The sequence below is a fragment of the Oreochromis aureus genome, linkage group 20 (assembly GCF_013358895.1).
Source record: "Oreochromis aureus strain Israel breed Guangdong linkage group 20, ZZ_aureus, whole genome shotgun sequence".
In the NCBI taxonomy this organism is placed as follows: domain Eukaryota; kingdom Metazoa; phylum Chordata; class Actinopteri; order Cichliformes; family Cichlidae; genus Oreochromis; species Oreochromis aureus.
Window position 1 is genome coordinate 16689808 of NC_052961.1, and position 13718 is coordinate 16703525.

Consider the following 13718-nt stretch of genomic DNA (forward strand, 5'->3'; position numbering starts at 1 on the left):
CTTTTGTTTTGTTTTTTTGTTGTTTACAGCAGTATTCTCACTGTGAGCTTTGAATCAGGCTGTTTAAGAATATTGCCATTTTACCATTCAGCATAGGTCCACAGTCTCTTCATGATGGGGGTGTAATTGCTCCCATATATCCAACAAAGTGAGGGCTCTTTCTCCACCTGAGGAAGAGACAGAATAAGTAACCAGATAAGATGCATCTTGGGAAGATTAGTTATAAATACAAAAGAATTATTACTATAAATATGCTTAATAAACTAGGCCAGAAACTAGCTTAATAAATGCATCTACTTCATAAGAGGTTCTCTAAAATAAAGTTTAGCATTGTAGCAGCCTGCTTGTGCCTCTGATTCTAATGTGGCAGCGTAGTGCTCATTATTAATTATGCCTATTAAAGTGAATCTCCACCAGCACAGCCAGACTTAAGTACCAGAGTAAAGGTTCACTGGCTTTGTAGGGAACTCCCAATGCTCAAAATCAGTGGGAATTCCGGACCTTTCCAACTCTAGAGGCCGGTATCTGCTGCCACTGATTTACATCCGGAGTCTCAAAATGCAGGTAAAAACTCATACTGTAAATTAGCAGCAACTTTTTTTTCCCATCCTTGCCTTTGGTCTTCTAAAAACAAGTAGCCATCGGGGCTGGGGGGCTGACAGCTTCCCTTAAAAAGAAAAAGAGAAAATGAGACAGAGAAAAAGGGAGAAAGCAATGACAATGAAAGATTAAGAGAAATGAAGAGGTAAGGAACAAAGAGCACAAACAAAGAATATAAGGCTCAAACGAAAACCATTCCTCACCCCCCTACAAAAGGGAACCCAATGCTTCAGTCTCTTAATAAAGGGGGTTTGTGGGGGTGGAGGGGGTGGATATGGTGAAATGCCAGGCACTCTGCGTACAAATGAATAACCTGGGGATATGTGAATGCGAGAGTGTGTCTATGTGTGCAAGTGTGTGCGTGTCAGTGCAGGAAGGTGGAGGATGTTAGGGGTTCCTCGGCCCTGGGTCTCTCCCTATCTCTGTGAGTAATGATTCAGACTGCCAGTGTGACGGTGTAGTCCCATCTATAACCATTTCCACACAACGACACATATAAAACAAACACACATACACACGCATGCACGCACGCACACAAAAAAGAACATTAGTCAGACAGGAAACAGGGCAGGTGGATGGACACGGCAGCAGGCTGGGTTCATCCATTCAGTCCTGAAACAGACATGCTGTAAACACACAGGGAGAGTTTTAGGTGAAAGCAGACACTGACCCACCGGCAGCCGCGCTGACAGCTTCACTAGGCTAACGCAAGAATATTATATTATTTTTTTACATATACACTACATGCACACACAGTTTGTTTCTTTCACTGCTGAACCAACACATCTTGATAAAAACCTAAAAACAGGTGAGCTGATTAGGAACTATCTACATGAATGTAATTGTACTTTAATGCAAAAATAAAAGTGCTGTGCTGAGAGCCTAAATATCATCCTTTAATATCTGGTCAGCACAACAAAAAAAAGTTAGACGTCACTGTAGAGATCCTTTCCTAACATGTCTCCACTCTAAGTGATTATGGAGAACAGCCACAGTCAATTTTTAACCTAATGATATATCCTGAAGTACAGCTTAATGTAAGTCCAGCTCCCTTTTTGTTTCCCCAGACAGTCTTTTCTTGCTGAGATTCACAGGAAGCATACAGCATAGGGGAAGTTTGTTTTGTTTAACCCAGACAACCGAAGCCTGAACTCTGTCCTGCGCTTTGACAGAGAGGCAGGTGTAAGATATGAATGGCAAAATGCACATTTTATCATTTGTATCTAAAATCGAATGCATTAAGACTGGATCTCCCATCTTAGCCAGGAGAGAAACATATAATGTTTCAGTTTACATAAAGCATAATCTTATTTAGAAGCTGCTGAATATGAAAATAAAGAAAAGAAATATATGCTTTTTTAGCATCTGACTAGATAAACATGTTAGTGTGGGCTGTCTTTCTGCAAACAGTTTAGCCAGTAAATAAAACAACCATTACATTACGTGATGGAAGCGAACGTGGCTGTCCTGCGGGTTTAGAGTAGGTCGGGGTGTGGTCCAGTGGTCAGGGAAATGGCCGGATGACCTGAAGTGTGCTGAGTCATGTCCCAGGTGAGGGATAGAGCTGCCTCCACTGGGCTCCGGGACGTGCACTTAACCTGCAGTAATTACTGGAAACAACACTGAGAACATGGCAACATGGAAGTCGTGGAAGTGGCTCTAAGATTTCAAATTACTCTGAGCCTCCTGAGGAATGCTGCGGGGAGACCTAGGAGGACTGTAATGTGGATACTTGAGCTGGTTGTCTTAACATGCCTGGGCTATATCAGACAAGAGTTCATGACTCTCAAACAAAGAACAATAAGGAGCTTTTTTCAAAACTCATTTTTTATGCATAAAATCTCTGAATCAAAGCCATTTATAACATGCATTTGTGACTTCCATTAGCAGTGATCACAACTGTATGAATAGTGGCCTCAAAAACTAAACAGACAAAAACGATCAACGCCGATTGGAACTGCAGTAAAAAGGAGGAGGAGATGACTGAAAGGAGAATGGAAGAAGAAGAAGTAGGTAAAAGAAATAAGAGCAGAACCAGTAGGGAAAAAGAGGAAAAGTGGAAGAGAGACAGAAAGAGAGAAGGACCCTGTGAATGAGACCCAAATGGCTGCTAAAAATCATTAATCTTGTGAGGATCTGTGTCAGCGAACGGCGGCGACACAAAGAGCACTCGGAGCAGCAAGGAGAGCAGCTCAGTGACCCGAGCCCAATTGGCTGAGAAAGGCCCACCAGGCTTTAATAGACTTTTGCTGATCCAACACTTGTTTGCTGGGAGCCACAAAGAGGCGATTGCAGGGGCTGACGGGGGCCTGCAGGCCCGGGGGCTCCCCTTCTGGTCCATGATAAATGACCCAGGGTGGGCAGGGCCAGGGCCAGGGCCAGAGGAGAGGGGTGAGAGAGCTGAGAGGTAAGGAGGTCACCCGGCCAGGGAGGGTGGACAGAGAAGGAGAGAGGAAGACTAAAAGGGTATACGAAGAAGTATAAAGTATAGATGTTTGATAAGAGCAGCGTCTTTCGATCCGTGGAGGATGACAACATGTCTGAAGATTATTACAAACAGGGACAGTGCTGTGCAAGAACATCCTGATGGGAGTTGAGAGACAAAAAAAGAACAGATGAATGGTTGGGTTAGAGGAGGAGTCTGTGGCACTGAGAAAAATAAAAACGCCAGTTCGGCTCTAATCCCTAAAAATGCGTGGTGTGGCGCCCACCCACCTCCAGATCAATCATGCCCACACACTCAAACATGGCCAAAACAATATGACCCAGGGTCTGCTAGCTCCTGTGTGCAGCTTTCATGTGCAGACAATCAGAACACACTAAGTCTGCTCATAAACATTTATGCTTTACACAGTTGACAGGAAGATAAAGTCTTCTAAGATATTATAAAGAGACGTTTGAGGGCTATTAAATCTCTCTCTTTACTCTTAGCTTAATAACATGCCGGTGTTGTGTAGAGTCTCTGCTACATGACGCATATTTTCCAGAATATATGAAGTGGAGGTATAATGTAAGCCAGTGATAAGCTCTGACAGCTCCATATGCAGACAATTAGAAAAGGCTAAAGAAGCCAGTGGATGTTCCTCAGCACTGACATGTTAAAGTCTGACATTCAGGAACAACACAAAAGTTTTAAAAAAGAAACTGCTTCTAGGCGCTTGTACACCTAGAAGCATACATCAATTAATTCTAAGAAAAATATTTAACTTTTTACTCAGAATTACTGTAATTATGTTTTCAGTACATGTGGGTATCTTTAGAATTACAGTAGCCAGTTATTGGCTAAGAAAATACAGATGTAAATTGCAGTTATGACCTGAGAATATGGTCTTTAATTATGTCCTGCCTGCACTATGATATCTGGTTCTTGTGGTGTCGCCTACATTCTGTGGTCACACAGCCACCAGTTTATGACAAAACCCAATATCATGCATACGCCTCAGCAATAAGCCAACTGGAAGGAAGCCAAACTATTGTACATAGCATTGCAATTTACATTAATGAAATGACCACAGCAAAAGGCAGATTTATTGTTCTTTTTCTTCTGGGATTAAGCCAGTACGGTGCATACTGACATTTATTTGTTGTTATATTTACTACATGTCAATCAGAGACATCTAATCTCAGAAAAGGCCTACAATTATGTCTTGGCCTCCCCATCATATTTTTATATCCTCTCTGTTGCTCTGCCATATCCAAAAAAGCAAAGCAAATAACTTCAGTTTTGAAGTTGGAGCTGTCTGCATGGGGTTAGTGCCAAAAAGAGACTGCATGTCACTGATGATACACGTCAAACTATTAGCAATGAGTAAATGCGCCACCAGAGGCGCCCTGTCACAAGAAATAAACCTTAATTTCCCTGGCAAACACAACTACCCTTTTAACGTGCAAATAGCGAGAGTGCAAGCGCTGTGATAATACTGCCGAAGAATTATGACCGTAAAACGCGGGCTTACGCACGAGGAAGACGGCACACAGGGTGGACTTTTAAAGACAACATTTGATGTCCACCGTTAAATCGATACTTTTTCATATTAATGAGACTGCATGAATTTGCACTTATCTCACCTCTTGCCGTTTCCCCGAAAGTCTCTTCAGTCAATTATCCCTGATGGGAATGTTACTCTTCTTCAGAGGCTGGCCTCTGCCTGTTTACATAGACGACACGTCTTAATAATACATGTTTTCACGGAGATAATCGATCAGTCTGGAGTAAACAAGAATGCCTGAGTAACTCTCACCTTGTAAACGGAAGATGTAGATTACTGATGCAAAAGGACGACTGAGTGTATAATGAAACTTAAATTTTAGAGACGGATTTGCTGGTGTTATTACTATTTTACACCGAAACCCATCACGTTAATGATGGGAACACCTGTTTATACTGCGATTCCGCCTGTTAAATGCATTATGCACTTTTAGTGATGAAGTGCATTTCAAATGTTTCAGCTATAAAATATTGATAATTAATCATGAATCAGTTAATTCGTTGCACAAAAACGACCATGCATTCTTGTCAAACTCACAGCGACCCTTTTTCAGATATTGATTCTGCAAAACTACAAAAATACAACTTAAATTAAACGCAGGGTGATAGTTACATTGACAAAAAGCTACTAAGTATGTTTTACATTTGCGTATATTACATCTCAAAGAAAACATTTTAAATCAGTTACTGCGCAATGAAGGCGTGTATCAGAGGCTGGAGCCGGGTCTGCACGTCTGCTCTGCGTGTCTCTTTTCTCCCTCCTGCATCAAAACGCATCAAAGCAGCACTTCCGAAAGCATCGTCTCCCCATCTCCATCCCTCACCCTCCCCGTCGCGGGCCTTCCAGCTCGGCTACCTCCCTTTTTTCTGTAACACTTCCAGCAACTTTCGAGGAGACCGTTAAAGTTTACGCGCGCCAGATAGCAAAAATATACTCAAATAAAAACAAAAATTTACCTTAGAGTTAAACAGAGAAGTTGATTCTGATTCTAAAAGAAAGGGGGAAAAAGGTGTTCCTTATAATCACTGTCTTTCCATACAGATCGAGTTTGAGTTGAGATCCAACGGGTTTTGGCAGTGCAGCCTGACCACCGGAGCGCAGATGCGTATGCATGGATAGGTCCTGAAGTAGAATAGAAATCCATATTTGTGAGGCGAATCATGTATCTTCCAATGGACAGACCACGGGCCTCCTGTGTGAAACCAGCGGGCCCGCTGCAGGTGTGAGATGTGAGCTGTGGGAAGCTGTGCAGCCTCTGCAGCCTCCATGCGTCAACTGTTAAATGTAACATTTTAAAGGTGATTTTATTTCTGTTATTCATTCCTAAAATCCGTAGGATGGGACTCTCATTAGGGGAGAATAAGCAAGCATCAACACTTTTTTTCGCTGTCCATAAGCACACGGATCACTTAATAGATCATTAACCACCGATATGCTGCTGACATGGACGCTTTTTTACATCTCGTCTCTCCATTACAGCCCGTTATTACCGAAGGGGGAAAGCCGCCGCCAGGCCTGCCTGGATCTATTAGACGGTGGACTCGGGTTATATTAGAGAGCATTACAACCTAATGGGGCTGCCGCTGGGTCGGCCTCGCTGGGAAGAAGTTTTAAGTCGGCTGTGCTCGGCACGGCACGACTCGCTCAGGGCGCTGTTCAAGTTGGAGCTCAGGATTTAGAAGCTCGCCTGCAGGTGCAGGGAATTAACAGAGCACGATTGTAACTGGAATACTACCTGTACGTTTTTATATCTTGTGCTCGGGAAAGGGAATGCCTAGAATTTGAAGTTGACTGCAGCAGTATGTGGTTATCAGGCGCTTTGAGCCTGAAAATAAAAAGTGGGTAGCGTGTGAGTTGGCTTGAGATGTTATAAAGATTCCGGATAGTTGTGCATTATCGCTCGATAAAAGCTAAAATAAGGAATAAACAGGATCCAGAGTCGCCGTAAAGTGCACTGTAAAGTGCATTTTTCTTGGATCAATACATCCCGTTATTAGAATGTGCCTTTTGTCCAAAATAATAAAGACATAAGCCTGTGATGACTGATGAATAATAATAATAATAATAATAATAATAATAATAATAATAATAATATAATAATAATAATAATAATAATTCGCGTGTTTGGCTAAAAGCTTCCTCTTTTATCATCAATTCTTCTGGGGACTATATCAATTTAACTTTTAGCCTTAAGTCCAAGACTATTTTCAAAGACATAATAAAACAAACATAAACTACATCACATCGTGTTATTATGGGTTGTTAAATATGAGGGAGATTTATGACAGAAGTTTGATTCACAGTTCATCTATTGATACACTGCTACAGCTCAAAACTGATTAAGAATTTAAACTAAACAAATAAGCCCTTCATTATCGGATCTCATCTTTGGCAGCCTCCTCTTACATTCAGTCTGATCAATACGCTTTGGTCGCGGCTGTGCTCAACCGTGGATATGAGGTGGAAACGAAATGATAATCCAATCGATCCTACAAACGGACTCATTTACAAGCAGTTTCTTTTTGCAGGGAAGCGAGACATTTGCTCACACTCCCCTTTTCCCCCCTTTCTTTCTCTGTTTTAGCAGACAATTAAAATAAAGACCAGATCAATGACGCTTGCATACATCCAGGGAAGATCTGACCCTATTTTGGCCAAACTACCTGTTAGAAAGTGAGAGTGTTAAAAATACACGCGTGGCAGCGAGCTTGTCGGAGACTCGCGTGACAGAAATGAATTGTTGTCAGTCATAATTGCATGATGTGACCTTTGAAAGGAGCAATTAGCGCGGAGATGACGATCCAAACGCAAATTAAAGGGAAATCTATAGCAGAAGCGTCATCCACAGCCTCGTCGGTTCGTGCGTTGCCCACGCAGGGGCAGCCTTGAGCCTGTTTTCTGGCGAATCCCCTGTTTTGATACTGCCCGGAGTAAGACAAACGGTGCGAGCCAAAAGCAGCCTGATGTGCGAGTAACAGAGTCTGAACAAAGTAAACTCTGCTTTTACCAAACAGAAAGATATTTAATCCATTAATTTCATTATATAAAATACTGCAGTGGTATATTTTTATTATTTTTTTAAACAATAAATTGGGATAAAAAAAATCCATAAGTTTAAGTGCACCAGTATTGTCGCCAGTGAGAAGCAGATCTACATGTAAACCTTGAGACTTTATTGTGGTTCTTCGCTATAATGAACATTAACATGACGTATTTGTAGCTACAGCCTTAATACATTTAATATACAGTAAAGCTCCTGTGTGTGAAATTGCATGTGGCAGAAAAACAGTCACGATTTAACTTTTAAGGTCGCTTAGAAACTCATAACTGTGTTCTAACCTTGTGTTATCACCATGCTGCGTAATACAGGCTTGTATGTGACTGGTTATCTTTTGAGTTTTTGAAAGTTATAGACATGCAGCAAATAAAAATAAACAAGACAACATAAAACAATGATTGTTCCTGATCTCATTTTCAAGACAAATGAAGTTGTGTCTTGAACTATAATGCAGGAGCAGTGCCTGCAAGTCCAATTTGTATTGTGCATCTGGAAACATCTGGAACAACTGTTAGGACTACCTCAGAAATCTGCCTGAAATTCAACGTTTGGTGTCATTCTAAGAGTGTTGGGACATAAAGTGGCAACTCTTTGACGTTTGTCTCATTTGAGACCGGGAATTGTGACATGACTGAAGACGAGGAGCAGCGCCTCACATCGAAGGCATTTCACTCCGCCACTTTCCTCCGTTCTTCTGCTTTTAGGGAAGTCGGTCAGCTGACTGTAGCTGTCAAGAGTGGATCGAGCGCCCTCCTCTCCTCCTTCTCTTCCTCTGTTTGAGCGCAGAGTCCAGCTCCCATTGGAGAACCGAGCTCGACGTCACCAGGCGATATTAGTATAAAGCGCCAGGCTGGCTTCAAGCGCAGTCTGCTGGATACCAGAGAGTGGAGAGAGTGAGAGAGGCGAGCCTTTAAATCTCTGCGGTGCAGAGCTGGAAAAGCTGCTTCTCAGCGAAAATCAGACGCCCTATTTACACCGCTTACTCGCTCCTTTTATTTTCCTGGGGAAAAAAGGGACTTACAACCAAGAAATTGCAACGAGGACTGGTGCCCGTCTCAGCGAATTAACGTGGTATTTCTTTTATTGTTATTATTTATGTTTTTTTTTGTAAATGCACTTCTGCTGAAGGGACTCGGGTTTTACTTTTGCACTGAGACGCACAGCTTTCTACCTCCCGCCTGGTCTCTCTGCCAGATTATCCCAGCAGAAGTAGGCTATATGACGCAAACCGTGTGCAGAGCATTAGTCTGAAAGTTTTCCTCCACGACTTTTTTTTTTCTTTTTTTCCTTTTTTTCCACCAACCACACGCTGTTTCATGCTACAGCAAGTCAGTGCACAGCGGTGGAGGAGCCAAAAGAACTATTGCATGAAACAAGAAAGGAGAGAAGAGACGCTGATTAATAAGTCAGTTTTTGCGACGCTCGCCAACACTTTTGCATATCTGCAAAAGAGTCGCGACAACAACATGAGCGCAGAGCTGAGCATGGGGCCGGAGCTGCCCAGCAGCCCTCTGGCTCTGGAATATGTGAACGATTTTGACCTGATGAAGTTTGACGTGAAGAAGGAAGGCCTGGCCGGGCTGGATCGCAACGGGGTGCGCCAGTGTAACCGTCTCCAACCCCAAGGCTCTGTGTCTTCCACCCCTATCAGTACACCCTGCAGCTCGGTGCCCTCGTCGCCCAGCTTCAGCCCCACAGAGCAGAAAAACCACCTGGAGGAGCTGTACTGGATGCCGAACAACGGGTACCACCAGCAGATAGACCCGCAGACGCTAAGCCTGACCCCGGAGGACGCAGTGGAGGCCCTGATTGGAGCGACAGCTCACGGCCACCCTCCGCCTCCGCACGTCCAACAGCAGCTGCAGCAGCAAGGCGCTTTCGAGGGCTACAGGGGCCCGCATCACCACCACAGCCATCACGGCCACAGCCAGCAGCATCATCACCCCTATGCTGGGGGCATCCCGCACCACGCCGAGGAACTTTCCGGGCACCCGGGCGGACACAGCCACCCACATAGCCAGCATCATCATCACCACAGCCAAGACCCCGACAGCCCATCTCCGGTGTCCCCAGAGTCCCACCAGCCGCTGCACCATCACCGCCACCATCATCACCACCATCCACACGGCCACCTGAGCCAGTCAGCGGCGCACCACAGCTCCGGGGGCGGACTCAACGTGGAGGACCGTTTCTCCGACGAGCAGCTCGTATCCATGTCGGTGAGGGAGCTCAACAGACACCTACGGGGCTTCAGCAAGGACGAGGTCATCCGCCTCAAGCAGAAGAGGAGGACCCTGAAGAACCGGGGCTACGCTCAGTCCTGCCGGTTCAAGCGGGTGCAGCAGAAGCACGTGCTGGAGAACGAGAAGACGCAGCTGATGAACCAGGTGGAGCAGCTGAAGGCGGAGATCACCCGGCTGGCGAGGGAGAGGGACGCCTACAAACTCAAGTGTGAGAAACTGACGGGGTCAGGGGCCAATAACGGGTTCCGCGAGGCTGGCTCAACCAGTGACAACCCTTCATCACCAGAGTTTTTCATGTGAGTTGTCATAGCCTTTTTCTTGTGAACCCTCCAACTTACTCAACAAACTACCCCGACCCCCACTCCACCACCCCCCGACACCTTTACTTTCTGACTGACTTTGCTGATGAGCAAACGATAATAATCCACACCTCCCATACTGTTTGATTATACTAATAACGGTAACAATTATATTCATATTAGACGAATAATCCATCAGATAGTATTCTCATATATAATCATCTCACCATCCACGTGTCAACTGAGATACAAAGAGCAATGTAGAGTGTCCGATCAGTCGCAGCATCTTTGTAGATTAGTTGCTTGTAGTGAAGAGACTTTTGTTTTTCTTCTTCAAGGAAGAGGAGCGACTGATGAACTTTTTTTGTTTGTTCGTTTGTCTCTCATTTGAGGCTCCAGCTTTTAAATCACCTGTAAGTAGTGTGGGACGGCGACAAGGCAGTTGTATTTTTGCTGACATTCTTATGAACCAACAAGCAGGCCCGATCTCACAGCCTGCAACTCACGAGACTCACATTCGACAAGTGGGCCCGAAATCTGAAGAAAAAATTAACAAATAAATCTTTAAAAAAAAGAAAAAAACTGAAAAAAAACGGGACACCACTTTATGCAAATTTATCTTCCGTCTACTAACCCGTCACGGGAGGGGACATTTTATGCAACATCTCATTGATTTATTGCCTGCTTGGTTATATTCGAATATATATTGAAAACAAAACAAAAAAAATCTGCATTAAATATTAATCCTGCATGCTGGACATGTACGGTAATAATTTCTATTTTGTACCTTCATCTTCTCGTGTATATTAAGAGCATGTTGTTGATCTGCGCTTTTTGGGGGGGGTGGGGGGGTTAGAGAAATGCAGCGGGGACAGAACAGCAGGACTGGCGGTGCAGTATCATGGTGTGGGCTTCTTTTTCTTTTTGGGGGGGCTTGTAAATATTATGCAACCGCGAAAACTGCACAACAAGATTGAGGAGGCTGGTTTGTACTTCTTTCTGTGTGTTGTGTTTTTATTTCATTTGTTATGATTTTTTTTTATCGTGTTGGGTATTGTTTGAAAGAGGAGTGCATTTGTTTTCCCAGTTGCATTTAAATACAGCAAAACTGTGACAAGTGCACTTTTTTGGATAATGATTTGCGAGTTTTTCATTTTGAATTTTGTGCAAACCCCCCTACAGGAAAGACATACTATGATGTAATACTGCAATAATATTAAAGGCAGGCCTCAGTGCGAACTTTTAAGAGTCGTATTTAGGACGCATGTTGTGTGAGGCAGAGGAGACAAGCATGTGACCACGATATTATTCAAACCAGATTACGCAGAGTTTATACTCCATTGCACCGAAGGCTGGATACCGCGTGTATTAACACTCTGCTATTTTCACACTCAGTGTAGCTTTTATGGCACATATTCAGTGGGGGGGAAAGGTGTTATCTGCATTTCTAAACAAATTAGAACTAAACAAGCCCAAATATTTTTCATCATAATTGGCAGCCACCTGTAGCGCCCCCCCTCCTCCATTGGACCAGATGTTGATCATTTATATTTTACGCAATATTTAGAAAATTCACAGTTACGATTTAGATAACACGAATGTTTTTTATAGAAAGTTTGAATATTAATGTTCTATGTTTTTCCTGATTTTTTTTTCTGCCGGTCAGTAAAAAAAGGGGATCCAGGTTGTGCAAAGTCTCAAAATGAAAACAATGTGTATGTTATGTAATACTTTTTTTTCCTTTGTTTTATTATTATTTGATGATTCTGGTTCTGCTGGCCAGATGCATAGTTAAAAGTTTTTATTTTAATGATTTAAATTAAACTGTCAGATCATATCGATTAAAGCATGGTGCTTGCATTGAAACTGTTGTTGAAAAGTCATGCATTTAACAATCTTTGGTTTGTTACTGATTCAACTGTGTTGAAATCGAACTGAAACTGCAGCAGCGGGTTGTTGTTTTGTTTTCACCAATTTCATGTACTTGGCGATGATGGGGATCAACTTTCAATCCTGTTTATATAAATAATAGTAACACTTAAATTTGAACTGTTCCATTCAGGCTGGTTTCTGTTTTGTCTCTTTTTGTTGTTTTTTGGAAGAAATTGTTTCCTATTTTGCTTATTAAAGTCATTGAAATGGCAATAATTACCTCTCAGACTTTTTTTTCTTTTCGTTTTCACATTTAAGGATCTGTGACAAAATCATTGTGTCATATAAACAACAGCATACTAGCGGCAATTAAAGCTGCCACGCAGTGTAACCACAGTAACAATATGAATCTTTAAAAAGTTTGCTAATGTCCTAAAAAACATTTAAAATATTTTTTTCCCCTTTAAGAGCTAATTTGCACTAATCAAGCCGTTTCCGTTTCCTTTGCACCTTGCCTTCATTTTCATTTTCAGACGTAAAAACAAAGTGCAAACTTTGGATTAAAGCCCACTGGCATGCAGTGATTAGATCACCGGGTATGGCAGTTTATGTGCCGCTGCAGGGAGATTCCTATACACGCTGCTCTGCTGGCATGCTGACTTGTGCAGAAACCCCGCGCCGTAAAAGGAGATCTTTGACCTTGCAATATACCGGAGAAGAGATGAAAACCTCAAATTTACATTAAGTGTTACAATAATTTTCATTTTCGCCGTGCATGGCTTTGAATACACTCAAAGGCTAAATCTAACTGGTTCTTACACAATTTGAATCTTTAAAAAAAAAAGTCCGACCCTGTCGCCTAACGCGCTGAGCCAGGCCTCAGTTTCAAAATAATCCCCTGTGTGCGCCTGCGGGTGTGATATTTTTACGGTTAACGGTAATGGAATTTATTATTGCCATGTGTCAACACACTTGCGATGGCTCGGAAGTCTGTCTTCACTTCTGATTATTGCTGCATGCAAACACTTGAGCAAAATATACAATTCTGGTATTTTGTTGATTTGCCTTAAAACAAACTAAATAAATGAAAACACACTCGTGATTTTTAGGCGCAGTATATATACATATCAAAAGCACTGTCACTCTTCAATCTGCATGTCCTGACAGTATGATGATAGAAGCAGAGAAGTAGAAGAAGAAGGGAGTAAGTGTTGATCTGGTCCCGGTCTAGAGTTTCTGGTGTCAGAACATTATCTGCCCCATGTCTGCACATTCTCAAGGACAAAACCGCTAGGAAGGAATCAACCAATGAGACTCAAGGAAGGCAAGTCTAGTTTACATTCTCCCCTCTCTCCCCTCTCTCTCTTTGGACAGCCACCAGCAGCCTGGGGGCATGAGTGCAACTGGGGTCAACCAGGAGAAAGAGGCCTTTAATATGTGATAATAATTGAACATAACAAAAACAAGTGAATAGGCTTATCTTTATCCCTATTCTTTTCTTCATATTTTTCATAAACATCACTTCATGAGTGAGTCAGATCTAAACAGGTTATGTAAAGAATCATATTATGACTTCAGCACTCAAGATGTGCATGAAACTCAGCTGGATGCGTGGAAAAGAAAAAGGGAAAGTGTGGAAGCGCTCGCTGAGACGCAC

At 42.8% G+C, this 13718-nt stretch overlaps 1 protein-coding gene and 1 long non-coding RNA gene across 2 annotated transcripts; one reads left to right on the top strand and one right to left on the bottom strand.

The window, feature by feature from the left end:
* Window positions 1-206: 206 nt before the first annotated feature.
* Window positions 207-5848, bottom strand: LOC120435069. Its single transcript, XR_005609501.1, has 3 exons — window positions 4842-5848; window positions 4669-4748; window positions 207-2210 (listed from the first exon to the last, which is right to left on the bottom strand). It is a non-coding gene; the product is annotated as an uncharacterized LOC120435069 (long non-coding RNA).
* A 2658-nt stretch (window positions 5849-8506) lies between these two features.
* On the top strand, window positions 8507-12334 carry mafba (v-maf avian musculoaponeurotic fibrosarcoma oncogene homolog Ba). Its single transcript, XM_031757989.2, has one exon. The coding sequence runs from the start codon at window positions 8964-8966 to the stop codon at window positions 10188-10190; it is 1227 nt and encodes a 408-aa protein (XP_031613849.2). The 5' UTR covers window positions 8507-8963; the 3' UTR covers window positions 10191-12334.
* Window positions 12335-13718: the final 1384 nt, after the last annotated feature.